This window comes from Carassius auratus, unplaced genomic scaffold, assembly GCF_003368295.1.
Source record: "Carassius auratus strain Wakin unplaced genomic scaffold, ASM336829v1 scaf_tig00001591, whole genome shotgun sequence".
NCBI classification, from domain to species: domain Eukaryota; kingdom Metazoa; phylum Chordata; class Actinopteri; order Cypriniformes; family Cyprinidae; genus Carassius; species Carassius auratus.
In genome coordinates, this window is record NW_020523372.1 from 1,971,311 (window position 1) to 1,993,300 (window position 21,990).

At 36.4% G+C, this 21,990-nt stretch overlaps 1 protein-coding gene across 2 annotated transcripts in view; it reads left to right on the forward strand.

The window, feature by feature from the left end:
* LOC113069417 (calcium/calmodulin-dependent protein kinase type 1-like) overlaps positions 1 to 21,990 on the forward strand; it is a 44,194-nt gene that overhangs the window by 6,546 nt on the left and 15,658 nt on the right. For both annotated transcript variants that reach the window (XM_026242509.1, XM_026242508.1), the window contains exons 2-3: positions 2,749 to 2,859; positions 21,260 to 21,391. In XM_026242509.1, coding sequence (XP_026098294.1) covers positions 2,774 to 2,859; positions 21,260 to 21,391 — 218 coding nt within the window. In that variant the 5' untranslated portion in view covers positions 2,749 to 2,773. The remainder of the gene's footprint in view (positions 1 to 2,748; positions 2,860 to 21,259; positions 21,392 to 21,990) is intronic.

Consider the following 21,990-nt stretch of genomic DNA (forward strand, 5'->3'; position numbering starts at 1 on the left):
ACCAACTGTTTTTAAGTTAGAATAGACATAGCCAAAAACAACACAGTAGACCATTATGATTGACAGTAGGTAAAATGGTTTGGCATGAGTTGATGATGACAACTTTTAGCAAGAAGAATATAGACAAAACAGACACAACAACCCCCCACGCAACAAGACATGAGCCTCTTCTGAAAGCGATTGCTGAAGATTGCAGACCTGCTGGGCGACCGAATGTGCAAAGCTGCGTGAATGTTATTTCGGCATTGGTCTTAGGATATCCCTACGGCTGTGTGGAGTGAAAGTAACATTCACGGCTCCTGAGCTGTTTGGTGACTCGTGAATCGTGCTGGTGAAAATCAAATGGCAAAACACTATTTACAGATTTACAAAGTCACACATTTTAGGTTTTGTTATGAAAGCCATGTGACATTTAGGCAACACTTTATTTGAAGGTTTCATATTTTACATGCAATTGATTGTGCATAATTGCATTGGAAGTAACCCTAAGCCAAATTTTAACCCTAATTATATAGTAAGTACATGTAATTAATTAATATGACTCCGTACTTAAATGTATAATTACTAGTGCTGGGCAACGAATGTTTTATTTTTAAATTTGCGATTAATCGCATGATTGTCTGCGATTAATCACAATTCATCGCATTGTTATGCACAAAACTAATTTGCACTTTTTTCGTTTAAACGTACTGCTATATGAACAAAAGTGCAATAACATGGTTTGCAAACATTTTAAACAAATAAGATGCTCCTTTTACATAGTAGCAGGGAAAATATTTAACTTATTAACATCAATGTAATTCAATTAAATATAAAATAAGCTATTTGTCACTGCCAGGACAGGTAGATATGTTATAGTTTGTTATAGAAAAACAAGTTATGCTCAGAGTCCATAGCCTCCATCATAACATTATAACAGGCACCTTTCTATTAGAGACCAGCACGATCGCAGCAGAGTGCGGTGTGGGACAACACTTGATAAGTGGGTAGAGACTCGTGAGTGCGGGATTTGGGAGAATAATTAGGGTGGGCTCACACTAGGCAATCTTAACCCCCCAAAGCCTGGTTCGTTTGACTAGTGTGATCGCTTTAGCAGTCCCTGGCTCGTGGGAAGAGGTGGGCAAGAGTGCGGTTCAGTAAGTTATATATAGATCAGCGAGTGTGAGCGCTAACCACGCCGGAGTGCAGATCTTCTGATGCGTGCTGCATGAATGCGTGAATATTTCTGAAATGGCAAAAGCGATAGATATGTAAAGCAATATATTGTGAGAGGGACGTGTGTTACCGCATCCCATACAACTCAAAATAATAAACCACAAAGTTAACAAAACTATTCACTCCACTCTGTTTACGAGCTATCGGAAACTTCTTATTTCCTATATTTTAATAAGTGATTATGAGCTCGTTGCATTCTTTTCTGTTAAAAATAACAGTGGACAGTGAATGTTGATGCTTAGCCTAAATAATTTGATCGGGAGCATTCCCTCCTGTCATCCATGATTTGTCTGTATTTGTATTCATAGCCAGTGAGCAACAGACTTCCATAATAATAAAAAAAAAAACAGCTTTAACGTGTGAAAAAAATAATTATCGGCGTTATTCAATTAATCCATTAACGTGATAACAATGCATTAACTTGCCCAGCCCTGATAATTACATAAAGCTTAACCGATATTTCTACTTGTTATATTCCAGAGCTATTACATTGTAACCAATGCAATAAACCACTAATTATGTAGGTACAATTACTAAAATCTATTATATACTATTTTGGCTAAATAAATTCTAAAATTGTCAAATTATAGAAACCTACTAAATGCTACAATTTCTTTTCTGCAACATTTACAATCACAGCATTATAATGCATAAAAATTGCATATTGATTTTGATTACATTTAAGCTTGTTATAAAATTAATAGTGGTTTTAAATGTCTAAAATGTTTAGTATTTAATACAGTTTCCAAAATGTACTGATATTAACAGTTATATAAAACACTTACACAACTAAACAAAAAAAAAGAAAAGAAAAAAAAAAACTGGTCCCTAAACATTGCAGTTTTTTTTTTTTTATAAATTTGCATTTTTAAACACAAAAACGTTTTCTGCATGAATGGCTGCTAGTAGTGCCCTTTAGCCATTTTCGTCCGAGTCGATGCTTTTTATCAGGTATAGAACAGGTAAGTAGCAGGAAAAATTTGTTTTTCTTAGTGTCTTGAAGTAAGAGAAAATAATTAATTTCCACCATGCTTAATCAGCTAAGAATTAAAGAATGAATTTGTAGCAAGATTTTTTAAGTAGCTGCGGCCGATTGAGCTCAGTTTACACTGTCATGTCTCACTGAAGACTGAGCTAAATAAGAAAGCCCTGGGTTATAGAAGTGTGTAGTTCTCAGAACTCATGTTTTGAAATACTCAAGGGAAAACAGACAGATGGGGAGCACTTGCTTTGACACGAATACTGATCAGTTTATACATAGTAAAAGTTTGTAATGCTTAAAAGACACATCATGTGTCTTAAGGTGACACTTGTAGGCTAAATGATACTGCAGTCATGTAAACCTGAATATTTCCACATGGTGAGGTCAAAATCCAAGTGAATTGCCCTACAGGTCAAAGTTTTTAGAAATTCAGCTGAAGCCGAGTTAGTTTCTGGGAAATTTCATGTCACTAAATGTAAGATTGGACCTGAAAAATCTGTAGGATGTGTTGCGTAGCATAATAATTGAATGGTTTCCTCTTCTTCTCTCAGTTTATCCAACACTGACCGTAGCAAAATGCCATTGGGAGAGGATGGACACTCTTGGAAAAAGAAAACATCGAACATCAAGGACATCTATGACTTTAAAGAAGTTTTGGGAACGTAAGTATAAGAACATTTTACTTCCAGCTCGGCATCTACAGAGCTACCGCTGATGTTTGCGTTTGAGCTGACGGTGGTTGTTTCTTCCTGATATTAATCAACTTGTCTGATTTGAATTATGTTACAAGTTTGTGCTGAGGACTTTTTTTGTGTTGACATAATGCGGACATGGCACTTCTCTTTTGTTCCAAGTATACGATCATAACATTTGCAAGCTTTTAATGGACTTTTAATAGGGAACATTCAGTATTTAGTAGTCAGCCCACTCTGCGAATCCGATTACGTTAGGAAATTATCCAATCATAACAGAGCTCATTTATGAATAGAGGTCTTAAAGTATAAGCAGCAAAAGCAAAACCGGTCTGGTTTATTCAGAGTATTTTTGGTGCAAGAAGCCTTGACTAAAATTACTTCAGAGAAAAAAGTTATAAACGTCTATAGTAAGACTCTCTTAAAACAAACCAGATATCCTCAATGTGACACGCAGCAACGAAATTCCCACAACTGCTCATGTGTTTCTGTCAATCTGATATGAAACGGTGCAGCCCATTTTACATAAAGTGCTTATTAATACAAAGAAGATTTAATAGTTATCAATTTTTCTGTTTCTGATCCCACTTGTTTCTTTAGCAATTTTTTATTATTATTCATTTAGCACTAAAAAAAACAATCCTGCACATTTGGTCCTAACTCTTAAATAAAAGCAATATTATCTTCTATATGTATCGTGAACTACTCATTGACACATGAACAATAATTTTAACATGCAATTTTTTTTTACCCATTTTGTGTTGGACTTAATGAAATGAATCGTGGTTCAGTGAGCAAAGAACCAGTGACTGAGACTAATCCTGAGTTGTTTTAAACTTTTTGATCCTATAAAAAGGACTGGCTCACATGAGAACTTTGTTCCGACTTCACGCGTCTGTTGCTCGTCGTCTGTTTTTTTTGTTTTCGTTTCATTTTATTAATTCAATCTGCATGGAATTTTTGTTCTGGCACTGTAGAAACAGTAGCAGTGCAACACTTCTCCCAAAACACAGTCACAGAGTATTTTAGTATAATGTTCCATCTACATCAGCAAAAAAATGTTTTTTTTTTTTTTTTTTTTCGGAACCAGTTCTGAACAGGAACCATTGCTCGATTCCAAACCCAAGTCACTCATTAAACACTTCCACATGCTTTACTCAAGACTGGGGAGCATTGCAAGGACTGATTTTTAGGGCTTGTTTAGTTTTCGGGAGTGTAAGTTGACCCTTGACCTCTTCCCAAACGGTGACAGGAGTGGGAATGTTCTGGGCCCATATCCCAAGCCTGGATTCAATGTTAATGGAATCTTCTGTGAGCTCATGTCTGCAGCGAGAGTAAAACAGAGAAGCCGAAATGATGCTTTCATTTATTTAACTAGAGTCGGTCTAGAGTTCTCTGCTGTGGGGTTCATGAGAACACAGAAAGACATGTAATGTTTTAAACAGTCCCAGAGTCCCCGAACAAATGGAAACGTCTTAATCCCAATCAGTTTTTCTTTCTCAAGTCTCAAGATTCCAGTATTAGCCAAACTCTGTTCTTGAGGTCAGTTTTGGATGTTGTCCAGGCTTGTTTGGGAATAGATCAACAGCTCTACATCGTTCAACTGCGAGGGTTGGTTGTCTTGGCAACAAGAGGAGACACTTTCCATATGGACTATAACTGTTGCTATGGAAACAAAGTTTTTATTTTCTATTAATAATCTGGTGAGTAAACGTGTGAGCATCAAGAGCCTCGATGTTCAGTCTAGTGGAAAGGATTTTTGGGGTGTTTTGTCCAGTCGTGATGGTCTGCTGAATCTTCTTCAGGCTTCGTCTGCGTGACTTTGTGTTGTAGTGGACCGCTTTGAGGGACAGTGTGCAGCTACTCATCAAATCCAGGGTTAAAAAAACTCTTTAAATAGCCAGACGCATAAAATCGAATTCATAAACTGAAGAAGATGTCAATATAATGTCGAACTGTTAATGTGGTTCACTAAAACTTCTGTTGAACTTCTGTTGAAGTGTGAGGCTTAGGAAATGTAAACTGATGCAAAAACCAAAGCCATTTCCTTTGGCGTGGAGTCATAAAAGCCACCTTAGGACCATCTGTACCAAGTCTCCAGAACATTTTGTACCAGCAATAAACCAAAGTTGTGGTTAAGCTGGATTTATGACCACAGGCCATCTAGAAACACACTAAAATGCTTTAAAAGACAGACAGCATCATCTTAAGATAAATTTTCCGGCAGGCAGTTGAGTCATTCTGTAGATACATGACCAGGATCAGGAAGCGGCTCTATTATTCATTCATCGTTTTCATCGAGATGTTTTCCAAGGTCGGCAGTAGCATAATATGGATGCAGTACTACAGTAAAATGTTTGCTGCAATTTTATGCATTTCAACCTTTTTAACGTTTGTTGAAGTAGTTTCAACAGCAGGTTCTCCATTTTAATTTTTTTTTTTTTTTTTTTCAGCAGACCATAAACCAAAAAGAAAATCCCATGGACCTAAGGGCCATTTACATCAAAAATTATAACAACAAGGATAACTATAATTATATCAATGTCCGCACCAATTACGGTTTGTTTACTTCAAGCTCATGCTACAGTCACGATGTCATTTGCTTTAAATCGATAGTGTTCAAATCTGATTGTTTTATTGCTCATTAGCTGAAAAATGATTCCACTAATATCGTTACTCTGCGCAGTTATCGTTAGAGTTGTGGTGTGGATGTCCCTGTTCTCGTAAAATCAGAACGACTGTTAAAATGTTATAGGTGTAGTTATGGTCACTGGTGTTAACACTGAAGGAGGAACCTGAGCCATAATTCATAGATACTAGTTGGTCAGTAAGCAGTCACCCAAAACACATTAGCAGCTGAAAGCACTAAGATCTAGTCCTGATGTCTTTGTGGTGGTTTCTCCACATCTCTTTTATTTGAGGACATGATTCCAGACTCTTCTATGGCCCTACGCCTTGGATGTTTGTCTGTTAAGCAATTGGTTTTACATGCTTATGCTATCAAACAATACATTACAGCAATATTTCAGTATGTTGCAGATATATTACAGTATTCCTGGTGTATGTGGATTCTCGTGAAAGCACTGTTTGCTGTTGGCTCTGTTTGTATCCAAGAGATACAGGCTGTGTATTTAGCTTTTGGGCGGACGCTGTTTGTTCCATTCTGTTTTAACAGTTGTTGATGTACTCGGCTCTGAAAACTGTCATGTTTCTTCACCCCCACCCAATCCCTCGTGCCCCCGCGCTCATGTAGTTATTCTACAAACTCAGTTTATCAACACCATAATGACTTCCTTGAGTAAATGTTTGACTAAGTGACTCCTGTGGACACACTTTCAGATTAAACAGACTGTTTTTTGAGGACATCATTAAGAGGGTTGTGTAATCTTCGGGAAGTACACATTACTGCGATGCTTATCAGATGTACATTAGACTTAAATTCTTGCATGCATGTGTTTTTCAGAGTTTCTAAATACAGTTTTTCCAACTTTAAAATAAGCAGAGTGTGCGCGCGCTGTGGACCTGCCTTTACCAACACGCTCTTTAAATAACAACAAAAAAAAGCTGACTTTAGACCAGGTCTTAGTTGGTCTATGGTGCAGTCTATTTCAGTTGCCTCTAAATAGCAACGCGTCAACAATGCGCCTGAACACACTTTGTTTTCAGAACAGCACACCCATGAACGCACAAATGGGTGCAAATGCATTTGTTATTTAAACAATGTGGAACGTGGAAAGAATTACTACATCAGGAGGAGAAATTTGCGTTCGTGAATTACCTGTGTCTGTGCATCTCTTTCTGCCAATAATGAAGTTGTGAATTTGGTTACTTAAAAACAGCATCACCTAAAAGCTGAATAAATACGCCTTCCATTGATGTATGGTTTGTTAGGATATGACAGGATTTGTCTGAGACACAACTATTTGAATATCCGCAATCTAATGGTGCAAAAAAATCTAAATATTGAGAAAAATCAGCTTTAAAGTTATCCAAATGAAGTTCTTAGCAATGCATATTACTAATCAGAATTGTATAATAATATAGACCGGTGATTAATCTGACTTGGACCTGTGCATTAAATGGTTTTAATGCATACCCGCCAGCCAATCAGAATCGAGCATTCAGACAGACCGTGGTGTAATAAAGTAATAATGACAATACTTATGTACTATCTGAAACTCAACCTATAGCAAGACTGCAGTGTGCACTTGTTATATGGATAGATCCTTAGGTCAACATGACTGTAGATGCAAGCATCTATATTCCACAATAATAATACTAATATAATGAATATACTAATATTACAGATTCTTATTTTTCGTTCACTAAAGCATCAGTTTTAAAGCTCTCTTTATTTAATTAACTAATCATGACAGTATTTGTGTGTTTTCTGTAGACTCTATTGAAAAACACTAGTGTTCTGTTGCTATGGTTAAGTCATAAGGCAAATGTGACTTTAGTTCGCAAATGACTATATTATGCTATCAGCGGTGCACATCATTTTTTCAGCCTGGTTCTCATAAGAGAACCTGGAGATTTGGTTTGGTCCTCACACTGCATATAGCGTGACCCATTAAATGCAACTGTAAAAAATTAATTAATAATAGTTATAATATTATTGCACTTGAGGTTTTTTTTAAATTAAATAATAGTAAATAAAATAAATAATAGTGTGTGATAATATTATTAAAAATAAAAAGCAGCCCTAGTATTAAATACAAATGCATTTATTTTATAGTAAATAAACTTAAAAATAAATTGCTAATATTTACTACTACTTTGTTTGCCTCTTTAAGAAGAATCGCTTTATGTATTCCCCAATTTTAAGTCGCTTTGCAAAAAAGCGTCTAAAAATAAATTAACAAAAGCATTTTCATCATATTCAAACTTAAAATCAGCAGGCTTTTATTTTGGCGGGTTGCTGGGAAGTAAGTATATGCGCTTCAGGATTTAGCGCTGCTACTGATTAAAGAGCGTCAGTGGATGAATGTCACAGTTTTGCATTGTGCTTTGAAACGGTAGGCATAGCCTAGATTCATGCTTTCAGGTTGAAAATAAAACTTATATAGTACAATTTGTGATTTAAAATGGTAATTATGCATTAACAGTTGTCAACCATGTCGGTACGCAAATGCGCTCTCAGAACATATTTATATTACGCATTTTTTATTTTGGTCGTACATGCGGACCTGCGGACCACTTATGTGCACCCCTGTATATAATGAATATCCTAATATAACACAGATTCTTCTTTTTTTGTTGTTTACTGAAGCATCATTTAAAACATTGTATAATGTTGTTTCAGAAGTTGTGCCTAGTTTCAATAAGAACAAACACATGTAAGTAAATGGGGCCAATTTGTATTCACTCATATTAGAAGGTTTAGTGTCCCTTTGTATATTTTGGTCTTTCTTCTGCTTGGTATCTGGTCTGAAGGTCATTTCCTACTTTGATCATGTAGTGACCACGCATCCGCACAGTAACAAAAGAGCTTGCATCGATTGTATTTCCTGCATGTTTTTGTGTCGCTGTTACCATGAAAGCCTTCCAGTAATCCGAAAAACCTTAAAGACCTTAAATAAAGATTTAACATCGATGTTATAAAATAGAAGGTGGAATTGGGGGGGGACTGTGACTGAAGCAGTTTTCCGTTAACTAAGAGAGTGCCGCTGGCCGGTAGCCAGAGCTATTTTTAGTTAATAGAGTAGAGCAGGGTTGGCAGTTTCTGTACAGTTAATCAAAATATTTATGAGCACAGCATTTTTATGTAAGTATGTTGTGCAGGATGGATTTTTATACAACGCTCTAAAATAAAATTGGTGGTGGGAGCAAATAAGCAATAACTACATTATAACATTTATGTTTTATGTAGCTGTTAAATGGCTTCTGATAATAGTATGTGTCTAATATATTAGGTATGCTTGCATTTTAAGGGGGGGGGGGTCTGTAAGATTTGCTAAGATATTTTAAAATACGTCTCACAATGGCTGCATTTATTTGATGAAAAATACAGTAAAACTGTAAGATTGTGAAATATTGTTATAATTTTAAATGGCTGTTTTCTATTTGAATAAATGTCAGTAAACTTTCAGAAATCATTTTAATATCCTGATTTAATACTAATGAAAAAAGAAGACTTATTATAGCAGCTAAAAATGGCTGTGTTGCTTAATATTAATGTAATATAATAATTAATTTATAATAAATATATATTTTTTTTTCTGGCATGTCATTCTTTTCAACAACAGATCACATGTCCAGCCTTATTTAGTAGCACTGCGAGAACTATGGCGCTTCCCATCATGCTTTACAGGGCTGGCAGTGAGTGGGAAGTTTGGAAGCACTGGAATAATCTAAAATCAATACAGAGTATGGATCACCTCTGCACGCTGCTATTGCTCCTGACCCTGTGCTCTCATACTTTCATTTCAGTGATTGATAGACGGCGAGAGCGTAGGACAGCCAGCGGTTTGACGAATTTCTGTCAGGTCAGCATAATTGTGTCAGACCTGCTTAGCTTTAGGTGCCTTAAGACAAACAAGTCAGCATTTGGGGTTTCTCAAGAAGACTTCTAGCTCTGTTTCCAATAGCATGACTCACACTCGTTCTCCCAGCCCTAAGAAGTCACTCCGGGACACAGCAGGAGGTGGTCTACAGCACACGGTGAGGTGTCAGATGTCTTACAGACGTGAACAGACGTGAACAGAGGTCCATTCAGCTGCTGTCCAATGTCAGAAATCCCTTGTGAAAACTGATCATTCAGTCAAAGAGTTGAATCAATATTATATATTTAAATGTTCTAACTTCTATAATTTTGATCGTCAACATTCCTTTTGTTCTGTTGTTGCTAGCGCCATTCTCTACAGTTTGAGCAACAGATATTGTAGTATTATTTATGTAATATTATTTTGTATTTTAATAATAATTTCTATTTTGAATTAGGTTCAGTTCACTTTTTAATTTTAGTTTAGTATACTATTTTTTTTTTAATTGTAGTATTTTAATTTTAGGGTTTTTTGTTTGTTTGTTTATTTTGCCTGCTGTCTGTTTACTACATCAGACAAGGAAAAGTCAATTGTCTGCTTTTTCATACTTTTAAGAGTCCTCTTAAAATGTTTACACTAGTAGAACATGTAGACCATTGTAACTTTTTATATTATTACTTCTATAGTTTTTATTAATATTTTGATTTAGTTTCATGGTTTCAGGTTTCATTTTAAATGTACTTTAAAATTGAGTAATTTTGTTGTGCTTTTGTCATTTTGTCTTAAGTCGCTGGGTTAATGTTTTTGCAATAGCAAAAATAAATAATAAAAAAAATAACATTGAATAGGTAAATATTATTGATTTTACTTTTATGCCAAAAATCATTAGGATATTAAGTAAAGATCATGTTCCATGAAGATATTTGGTAAATGTCCTACTGTAAATCTATAAAAACTTCATTTTTGATTGGTAATATGTATTGCTAAGAATTCATTGGACAAATTTAAAGCCGTTTTTCACAGTATTTAGATTTTTTTTTTTTTTTTTTTTTTTTGCATCCTCAGATTCCAGATTTTCAAACAGTTGTATCTCGGCCAAATATTATCAGATCCTAATAAACCATACATCAATAGAAAGCTTATTTTTCAGAAATTCAGAAAAACTGGTTTTGCAGTCCAGGGTCACATATAACTTTGTATTTATTTCCTTTTTCATTTTAGCATAGTTAGTCTATTTCATAGTTTATTTCATTTCAGTTAGTTGCCAACACAGCATATCTAGTTTTCATTTGAGTGTTAAATCTATTATCTATATTTTATATGTCTGTAGTACAAACATAGTGGAATGAGCTTAGTGTTCTGGGTTTATTCAAATCCATGTGCAGTAGTAAAAATGATGCTTGCCTTGGCTTTGTTTTGCTGTGTAACATCCTGTTGAACAGAAGAATGTTTCAGCACTTGGATATCCAGTTTTGATTCCTCCAGGTACTTGATCTGATTATGAAGAACCCATAATCCCTCAGAATAGGCACTGAGCTGAACCCAATCACGGAGTTGCCATAGTGATGTAATGCTTTCTCTTTCATTGATGTGAAGCACAGTAAGGCATGTTGGATTTCCATTTGCTGCTTATTAGCGGATGCAGTCATGGCTCTTGTGAGTGTTGGTTTAACCCACAGCAAGATGGACATAGTGTGTCATCCAAAGTGTTGTCAGAGCAGCTTGGGTGGTAGCACAAATATTTAAAGTGAAAACCACATAATTTGGTATTAACAGCAATTTGATGTTTGTTTTTCTCTGTAAAGAAATGAAAATTAAGTCACTTTGTTTGTGCATTGCATATATTTATTCAGCATTAAACACTCTGTTATAGGGCTGGGTGATACGGCCAACTATACTATACTCTATATTATTATATATGTATTTTGTTCTTTATCGTATGGTATAAAAGTTTATCGGGGAAGGACATGTTTTTAAGATGCTTGTAAGACCGTGAGAATGAATGTAAACATGTCTTGTTTGTTCACAATTAAATAGGAAGATTATGAATCTCTTCCAAACACACAAACACAAATATATATATGCATGCATGTATGTGTGTACGCGTTTGAGTTTAGTAGATGAAACTATATGCTATTAATTCACACACTCACAGAGCAAGCAAACTTATTATTATTATTTTATATATATATATATATATATATATATATATATATATATATTTTGTATTATTATTATTATTATTTTTTTTTTTTTGAAAACCGGTTGCACTGCTTGGTTTTAATCATTTGTTATGTGCTAGAAGAGGTGTGAGCAGTAACCAAAAGTGTGTGTGTGTGTGTGTGTGTGTGTGTGTGTGTGTGTGTGAAAGAGCAGAGAGCAGGTGTCTCTACCAGGCTGGTAAACACCATGAGGTGTCCCCGTGCATTTATTATTCAATCACCAATCATTATGCACACACGCATTTGCACGCATATACACCCACAAACACAAGTCTCAGGGGCATTGCCACAGTTTTCCATCCATTCACACACACGAGTGAGTGTGTCATGAGGCACTCGAGGAGTGTCTTCTGCAGCGATTATCCCAGGAATGAAAGTTGAATCTTCTGATTGCTGTCGCTTGTTTCTCCATATCCCCCCGGCCCACTAATCTGCTTCATTAATAATTACATCATCAGCCCCTCCCCCATTTCCTGGAGCAGGTGTGCCCATCTTGCACAAGCAGATGCATTCATGAGGTGGTGCTCATCAAGTCAGACTTTCACAGGAAAAATGTTTTTTTCACCTCAAGTGATGGTTCGCAGTGTATTCTTTATTATCAGCCATTCCCAACCCACCTACTACTATACTGCTTCCAATGTGAACGCTATTTCAAAAGTGACCAGGTAGCTTTTAAGATGCTTTATTTTGTCCAGAATTGAAGTTACAATCACATGCATATATTACAGGAAAAAAAAAAAAAATCCATGCTGAACTTGAAATTTATCCACAGTGACATACAAGTTAGGTGTTACTGTTCCGGAAGGCGATGGAGACCAATATAATCCACAAAATGTCTTTTAACAATAACATACAGTAAACAGAACAGAAAGGAGACTTTAAATAGGACAGCTGACAAGGGTAAACAGGTGATGGGAGTTAACTTATAATGACTAATGAGCAAATTAACTCAAGAGTTAAACTGAACATGAACAACAAAACCATATAAGGAAAAACAGGAACCGGCAGCCTTAACCGAAAAAGAAAACACTAAAGTTCATACTGCTAACATTAGGTGAAATGTTACAAATGTACTCAAATTTTATTCAGGACCGTTAAGTATTAATAAAAAAAAAAAATTGAACTTAATTTGACTATAACCCAATTTGTGTGTGCGATTACAGTTACAGTTATACAGTTTATTATTGGGGTGTTAGCTTAGCAACATGCTAATTCCAAAATCAGTAGCAATTTGGGTGTCTTGTGCATGTAAAGATGCAGCGTAGTGTTCAGCAAATCAGTTCGGGACTATTCACACAAAACGTGTTTTTCACACAGAAGCTAAACAACTTTTTACTTTAGCACCAAATTTTTAAAACACAATGTCACATCTGAGGTGCTGCAAAAGACACAAAATGCAAATGCAGCTCTCAAAACAAGGCAAGGAAAAGCAAGGCAGTTTGCTAGTTTTTGAAACATAGCTTTGAATGTTATTACACATTTGTGCTATATGTATTTTTTTGTGTAAAACACAAATGAAATTACTTCCTTTCATCGGACCGTCATATGTACACTTCATAAAAGGCCATGTGGAAGTGAACATCCGTGAAGGGCCCATACAAATAGTGTTCCCTTTATACAGATAACATTAAACACTTCTTTTTTCTGTTTGTCTAGTCTAGTCATTACAGATATTGTCTGTTAATGTTTAATGGTAGTGTCTGCGGGCTAACCTCTGGGCTCGGCCGACGGCAACCGTGTGAGGTCGCAACTCCTGCTTTGGAAACAAAAATATCCGGAGGGATCATTCAGTGCTGCTGTTTGTGCATGTTTGTGTGCGACCCTGAGCCACTGCGTTCTAAGTGCACTGTACGACATCTGTGAATCACATCATCTGTGTGCCAGAAACATTCAGCTACACTATCACAATGAACTAAAGGAATAGGACAGATGCATATAGTGAATAGTATATCATAGCAGTAAAGATAATTGCTTTATTGTTATTTTGGATTGTCAAGACTACTGTCCTTTAGTTTTATGTTTTCATAGAGTTTAGGATCGAGACAAACACACTTACTTACTGGTCATCTGATTTACAATTTTCATAACCACTTTATGCTTAATGGATTATGTGTGTGTGTGTGTGTGTGTGTGCTCCATTGTGTGCATTTGTGTCTGACTGTAGCATGCTTATGCCATATGTACCGTAATGTAAATAATTGGTTCACCCAGAATCAGCCTGCCTTGTCCCAATACAGATTCTGATCTAAAAGTGTCAAATCAGCAGTGCTGTTCTCAGATCAGCTGATTTCACACACACTCTGGAGTTGAACCTGAGCTAAGCAGAGATATATGGCATCCGTCCAGAAACACTGGGCCATCTGACTTGATTCACACGATTCAGTCTCAATCTGGCCTCCAGCACAAAAGCTGCACCTGCTTTTTTGTTTATTTTGGGGAAGGTTACATAAGTACGAGTGACGGTTCTGTGTCAAGTCTGTGGGACCTGCGCTGAACTGAATTTAGGCTGAGCACTGCCTCAGGAAGCAAGATGTCATGCGGCGTCGGTCTCCTGAGAGATGAATTATTAAATTGTTTGTGGTATCTAATTAGATTAGATTATTAGTTTTCTAAAAAAAAAGGTCACGTCCCCATGAAGTTTGTTTGCCTCAGTGCTCTAATTTAGTGTGAAGAAATCTTTAATATTGTACTGGTCACTGTTTTTAATGCTATTAGAACAAACAATTAAAGCTTTAAGCTTCCAAAATTACATGGATGCACCATAAATGTATTATAAAAGTAGCCATTTGATAACATTATGTGATGAGCGAAATCTTTTCAAAGAATCGGTTGATCCAGTTCATCAAAGAGGTTTTAATGATTGGTTTATGATTTGAACTGATTAAAGTTTGGACTACAACTATAGGTAATTGAACTATTCCTTAAAAATGTATTGAAAAGAAGTCAAACCCAGCAGAAGCCATAACAAAAACCCGACAGACTGTTGTTAATGGAACATGAGAAAGAAAGAGAGAGAAATAGACAGTATATTAATGGGAAAGAGTGCTTAATGGAGGGAAAGAGAAGATAAATGAGAGCGCATGTGAGAGTATTATAGACATTCTCCCAAAGATGTCGATGGCTGCTCCAAATAGTAGGCAGAAACATTATTCAGCCGAAGAGTGCATTGTGACAATCTCAGTGAAAAATAAATCAAAGAAGATCATAGAAAATAAATGTGCTTTTCCAAAATCATAACTAATTAAAGTTCATATTTTGGAGTCCATCTCTGGCCCAGCGACCCTTCCTCTGTCCTCTGTGTCATTCAGGAAGTATAATCAGGAAGCCACAACAGACAGGCCTGTGTTTTAATCTAGTCCACGTCCCTTGGCTCCACCAGATGGCCGTCCACTTGTGTCACTGACTGGAGAGGAATGTGCTGCTTTGCTCTATAGCATTCCACAATCCCCAGTGCTTTCTGAAGACAAGACGTTTAATGAAATATAACACATTATTTTCCACATAATGTACATTATTGTTGCTCCTCCATGCCTCCTGTTCTGAAACTTGCGATTTATGTTTTCTTTAGGTTTTCTCCTATTTGATTAAATCCAACTCATTGCACTGGCCCCCCACACACATACACGCAACATTCCTAGCATTGCTAACTTGACATTTCAGCTATTCATCCTAAAAAGAAAATGCAGACAAGTAAATACCAAAGTTACAGTGGTCAATGTAAAAGGTCCTCTAAAATCAGTGTGCAGCACCCAAACAAACACATTTTGCTTATGTGAAGGATGACGTTTAAAGTGGATATTGGAACACGAGGAAAGTAAATGCTTTTTATCTTAACAAATAATAGTTTAGCAACTAAATGTTGCATGGCAAAATGGAAACATCTGGATTATGGTCGAATGAGAGAGGCTTGTGAAATTCCATTTCAGTTTTGCTTAAAATAAAAATCATTTTATCTTAATGTTTGTATGCCATTGAATGCTGCTATAGTCTAATTTGTGTTTTATTTTATAGTTTATTATATAATGTTATAGCTACTTATTTTTCATTCTTGTTCTGTTATGTATACCATTCAATTTAAATAATTTGTTTAATTATATGTACCGATATGTAATATACGTATAATAAACGTAAATGAATGAAATAGTTTGAAATGACAAGTTTAGCATGTGTTTTTGGAGTGAGATCATGTTCTCTTTCATTAGATTATTGCCTCCTTTTCGCTGGGTTATGTTTCTCCATGTCGTAAACTCTAGGGGCAAGGCTTCTAACCCGGGCGTGGCGTTTAAATGACGATTGTTTTCAGACGCAAAATTTATCAATGTATGATCATTCTCACCATGTGATTGGCGGCATATGAGTTGATCACGAATCACACGTGAACCCTGTCATAATTTGATTTGTCCAAAGATAGATTGATAAATGAGGCCCTGTGTGACCAAAACGTGGCTCTCATAATTCTGATATTAAATTATTAGTGAGTTTAAGTCTTAAGATAAATCATATTGTACTGAAATACCAATAAATTGTCTACCCCTACCAAAAAACATTCAGAGTACATTAACAACCACATTGCAACACCCTGGAAAATTGTGTCAATGCCGAGCGGCAACCTCCCGCACTCTCTAGTAAAGCCAATAAGGAGTTGATTAAAACTGCAATTCATCGACTGGCCACTTGAGACTGGCTGCAAAATCCCATAGACTCCCCATGTTAAAATTCCCAACTTTACAGTAGAAAAAAACATGTTTTCAGCCTGGTGCAAAAAATTATTTTGGTCTATATAGCTAATTTTGCCCTTCATGACAACTGTGAGGGGGGTGAATTTTTTCATAACTCATCCGTTTAAATTATATTAAGCCTTAAAGTTCTGCATAATTAAGGGCGTGGCCACTTGATTGACAGGTGAATTGCCACTGCTGTCACAGCCGTCTCGCTAGGTGGGCGTGGCTTCAGCAACCAGCTCCCGCCCTTTTGCCAATTTTCGATTGTCTGGGAGAGTCGCGCAGTGACGCGCTGCCAAGATGGCGACAGCTCGCTCTTCACACTTTAGGCTTCAAAAACTCTCTTCAGGAGTCTACGGGTGACGTCACGGACACCACGTCCATGTTTTTATACAGTCTATGGTCTATGCCATTACCACTCACTCCCCCATATGATAACTTAGTGATGAAACTGAGTTTTTGAGTCAAATCTTTTCTAGTGATCGGTTAATCCAGTTCACAAAACTGGTCTTGAATGACTGGTTATGACTTGTCAGTGCTCTGGTTGCAGCAATCAACAGCTTAATTGCTTCAGAAATTGTAAATATTAAAACATTCTACATTTCTGTTTTGTATCATTTGAAATCATTGTATCCATATTTACTGCATTGTTACGTGTATGTATACATTTTACTCAGTTGTAACTCATGTAACATCTGTGCAGATATTTTTAGCTAGAGAACACTTTTTTTTTTCTCACTTCACTAAGACTTCCTGTTTCAGTCCTACATGTGCAGTCCGAATAGTGTTGACTAGTTTGTGTGTGTTAGTGTGCACAGCAGAGCAACTGATCCCAGTGTTGAACCATATTTAGTTTGATGAGGTCCCAGCACTGAACATTACATGACTAAAACAAAACACGTTTGACATACTGTACGCGGGGTCTGCTGTTTTACACTCGTCACATCGATATCTGTGCACCATCATGTTCAGTTGTGTGTCAGCACTAGTGTGGCATTGCTGTAAACAAGCAAGTATATGTGTCTCCGCATGCTGAGCATTGGCAGTTTAGCCCGCAGCCTTCTCTCATCCTCTCCTGTCATGTGCACACACATACACACATGCAGGCTTAACTGTGTATCATATCAGTGTTTGTCCTCCATGGCTGCGCTGAGCTCTCGTTGATAAGTCTGTGTGGCCGGATCTGAGCTGCTGAGGAGCTATAATCACATCCTGTTTAATAATGAGTTTACTCTTAATCTTCATTCCATTCTCAAATATTGAACAGACTGGGTGGTTTGCTGATGATATCAGAGCTTTTAGGCCTGATCACGGATCTTCTGGTCTCGTGACTGTGTGGATCTTTGTGTGTAATGGTATAGAAACAACTGAATCAACCGAGGATATATCAACACATAGTAAATTATTGTTCACTTGAAACTAGGGGTGTGTAGTATTGACAAAAATGTTATTTTCTTATAATTAGACAGTATTTTGCTAAGTGTGTTTTTGTGCTGGTGCCTTGGCTGGTTGTTGATGGCTGACTCCTGAAGCTTACATTAATTTCCAGTGGCAGTTGTACCTTTAAGGGGATTTTTTTTCTATTAGACATGTGAATCATCTTTTATGCCACATTCTCACATTTAATCAGTAAATGCAACTAGAATAATACTACACTTTCAGTATCAACAAAATCTTTTTTGCATCTGAGTTTTAGGACTACTGTGTGAATCTGCCTATAATGTTATAATGTTGCCAATGTTGCTTTTTCCTGACTGAGGAACCAGTGAAATTTGTTTAATTTTTAAATACTATTAGAATTCATTAATATTTCGAAAATTTATATTTATATTTACAGTTTTCATTTTAGTTTACGTTTAAGTAATTCTGTTCAGTATTAGTTCTAGTAATTACTATTCAAGTAATTTAAAAATTTATTTTGATGAAATTAATTAATTTTATATTAAGTGACTGTATTAGCCCTTCTTAAATTGGTTTCCAGTAGCATTTGCACATTGACATTTTTTTTCTAACTTTTCAAATTTGTATGCATCAACTTTTGTCACATTTCCGCATTTTAATCAATAAATTAAATGATATCAATAACACGCCTTAAATTTTTTATCAAATTAAATCAGTATTAACCAAATCTATTTTTGCACTAGAAGTGATGCAGATACTTTAGCTGAAGTGAATTTAGATCTATTAACACATATTGTTTATTGCAGCTCAGACGTGGTCTGAATGCTTTTATTCTGCATTTACAATTGCATAAAATATGTTATTAGATAAACGTTTTAAATATGCTGTTATAAATTTAAACAACTTTAAATATGAAACTAAAACCTCCATTAGATAGTAGCAAGTCAGTGGCTTGATGGGCAAGTCATTCAGTTATTTATTCAACCAATTTGCTGAAATGGCTAAATAATTTGGGAACTAAGCATATGACTTTAAATGGATCATTGAATTATTGACTCACGATCGTTCTAAACTTAAATTCAATTAGTAACAAGACTGCATGTTGATTGAAGGCACAGTGCGATTTAATAAAGTAAAAACAGTACAGACAATATTGACAAAACTGTTTAAAGTGTAGCTCACAACATTAAATTGAATTGAATTGTTGGATAAAATGATGTGATATGCGGGAAATCACCTTGTGTACGTGTCTATATCGCTTCATGTAAACATAGGGGGAAAAAAAAACTTTGAATTTTGAAGACATTCAAGTTTAACCAGGAGAATAAATAAACTCGAATTCTATTTGATATCACTTCCATTTCAGACCAAATTTTTCCTCAGATCCAGCTCAAAGTTAAACATCATGTGTCTCTGACCCAAACACACTAATGTTGTTTATTTCCTGAATGAATCAGTGTTTTTGATCTAATCAGAAAGCAGCGTTTAAATACTTCATCTGAATCCTGAACTCTTCTAGAGAACTCACCTCCTGTGTCATCCCTTCAGAGGAAGTCTTTTAGTATCTGCTTCCTGTTTTTCTCCATCTTCAACCAATCCACTAGCTCTAACGGTTAAAAGTGTTTGATGTTCAGCGGTGGAGTGACCTATGAGCCAGAGAAATTTCTTTGTGGACAGGGCTACAGAAATAGAAACTGAATCGTCTTGTCTCATTCACAGCTGATTTATCACATTTACATGGAAGAGCTTTTATTACTTGCCATTGTACCAAGTTGTGTCTGGTTAGGTCTTGTCGAGACAGGTCTGTCTGAGTCAACATTCAGCCCATCTGTGTCTTTCACTAGAAAACTTAAAACTAAAATAACAAAAGAGCTTTCCCAGCAGGATGTCACTTATGTCAACAGGAATCTTGCATATAGGCATCTGCCTTTAATGTTTTGGGGTTGCCAATAGGGCTGCAAGATGTGTCGTTAAAGCATCGATATCGCGATGTACGAATCCATGATAGTCACATCACAGGATGTGCGATGTAGGCTGTCGTAGTTGATCCGTTATTCATTAACTGTAGGGACCAGCTGCTCCCCGGCCCTTAACGAATGTGATTCGCGGATTAATTGTACAGCTTAACCATCATAGAGTGAAAGTTTATCATTTGCATGTTTTTTTAAGTCCTGTTAGTTTAACAGGGCAGAGAGAGAGAGAGAGCGCACGAGAGAGAGAGTGAGAGAGAGAGAGAGCACGAGAGAGAGAGAGCGAGAGAGAGAGCGCGAGAGAGAGAGAGTGCGAGAGAGAAAGAGCAAGGGAGAGTGAGAGAGAGAGAGAGCGCGCGAGAGAGAGAGAGAGAGAGAGAGAGTGAGCGCACGCACGCGCGCACGAGAGAGAGAGAGAGAGAGAGCGTGTGAGAGAGAGAGAGAGAGAGAGTAATAATAATAATAATAATAATAATAAGTTTTATTTATATAGCGCCTTTCCAGAGCTCAAGGACACGTTACAATAAACAAACAACAATAAAGGCAATTGACAAAGAGAGCAGACAGAACAACAATAGGCAAATGAGAGTGCAGGTACAGTAAGTGAGAATTGTGTAGATGGGGCAGCAACCAGCAGAGAGAGAGGAAAAAAAATAACGTAAAAAATAAAAAAAACACACTAAGACCTATAACATTCAGAAAATAGGTGTGTTTTGAGCATGGATTTGAATTCAGAGATAGTGTTAACAAAACGGAGTGATGGGGGGAGAGAGTTCCACAGAGTGAGAGAGAGAGCCCCGGCCGCACGCTCACCGACTTCAAACAACACGGACGCTGTCTTGCTTTCTCTCACTCGCGCATATTAATCAATTGACACGATGGTGTTGATGGTTAAATCATTTAAAATGAGAATGTAAGTGTGCTCACCCCATTTTTGTTTTTTAGTAAAAAATTTGATTAGATTTCATATCGCAATATATATCGCAGAAAAATAAAATATCGCAATATAATTTTTGCCCAATATCGTGCAGCCAGTTGCCAACCTTTTCAGGCCCAGGAACCTTTATTATTTGAATATTATTTAGGAAACTATTGTAGTGTGTATTAATATTTAAAATATTTTGTCATGTGCTTTTTTTAATGTAGTTTCATTCATTTTTGTTTCAATTTGAGTCATTTTAGTAATTAAAAATATTTCAGTTATGAGCCAATGCAACATTTCTGATTTTAGTTTTTCGTTTGTTAATGTTATATACATTTATAATAATTGTTAATCTTTAGTTAAAGTTTGTTCAAATAATCATGAAATGTTTTGAAATGTATATGCTATTTATAGTCTAACTGCTTATATATCTGTCCATGTAGGACCTTCTTACTGAATTCTCATAACATCTTTTATGCAATTGTAAATGCAGAGTAAATGCATTCATCCCAACTCTGAGCTGCATGAAACAGTCTGTGTAAATGTATTTAAATTAATTTCAGGTATAATTCACTTCTGCGGTGCAAAAATTGGTTAATACTGATTGGTAAAACTGACACTGATTGATTATATGGATCTTGTCTTACAGAGGGGCTTTTTCTGAGGTGATGCTCGCAGAGGAGAAGAGGACGAGAAAGCTAGTGGCGATAAAATGCATCCCGAAAAAAGCTCTGGAGGGGAAAGAGAACAGCATTGAAAATGAGATCGCCGTGCTCCACAAGTGAGTCACTGAAACCGCTGTTTCAGTTCATTTACGGATGTGCACGACACACACAAACACACACTTTAAATATCACCACCTACTAGCTGTATGAACAGTGAGGCCCATGGTTGTGAAGTCCATTAAGATCTTCATATACGTGTAACAGCCGTGCTATCTCAGGGTGAGAGGACAGTAAGTGATTTGTTTGTGTGTTAAGAAGCTCGTGTTTAAACCTCTGGAATCATAAAGCTCTGAGGGAATGACTGAAGCCGGAGCCGCCGACGCTATTTTTAGTGTCTGGGTTGCCCGGGTTACCACAGGCAAAGAGGCACAGCGTTTCGCAGAGAGATTTGAGAGAAGCACTCACAGCCTGCTGCAAAGTCACATTTCTCAACGCTGCTGGCACCAGTGAAAGGGCTTTAGACTTAAACTAGGGTTTTAAAAACCAACTGCATCCTCATTTATTTAACTCTGGTGCAAAACCTAATGTGCTGTCCTACTTAGACAGCAAATTTAAGGCATCATTGCTTCAATGTGAAGACTGTTCTAAGAGGTACAGTAGGCTGCAACATTGTGTTGCCTTCTAAGGTGCCTGATTTTGGCCAAAAAACAAACAA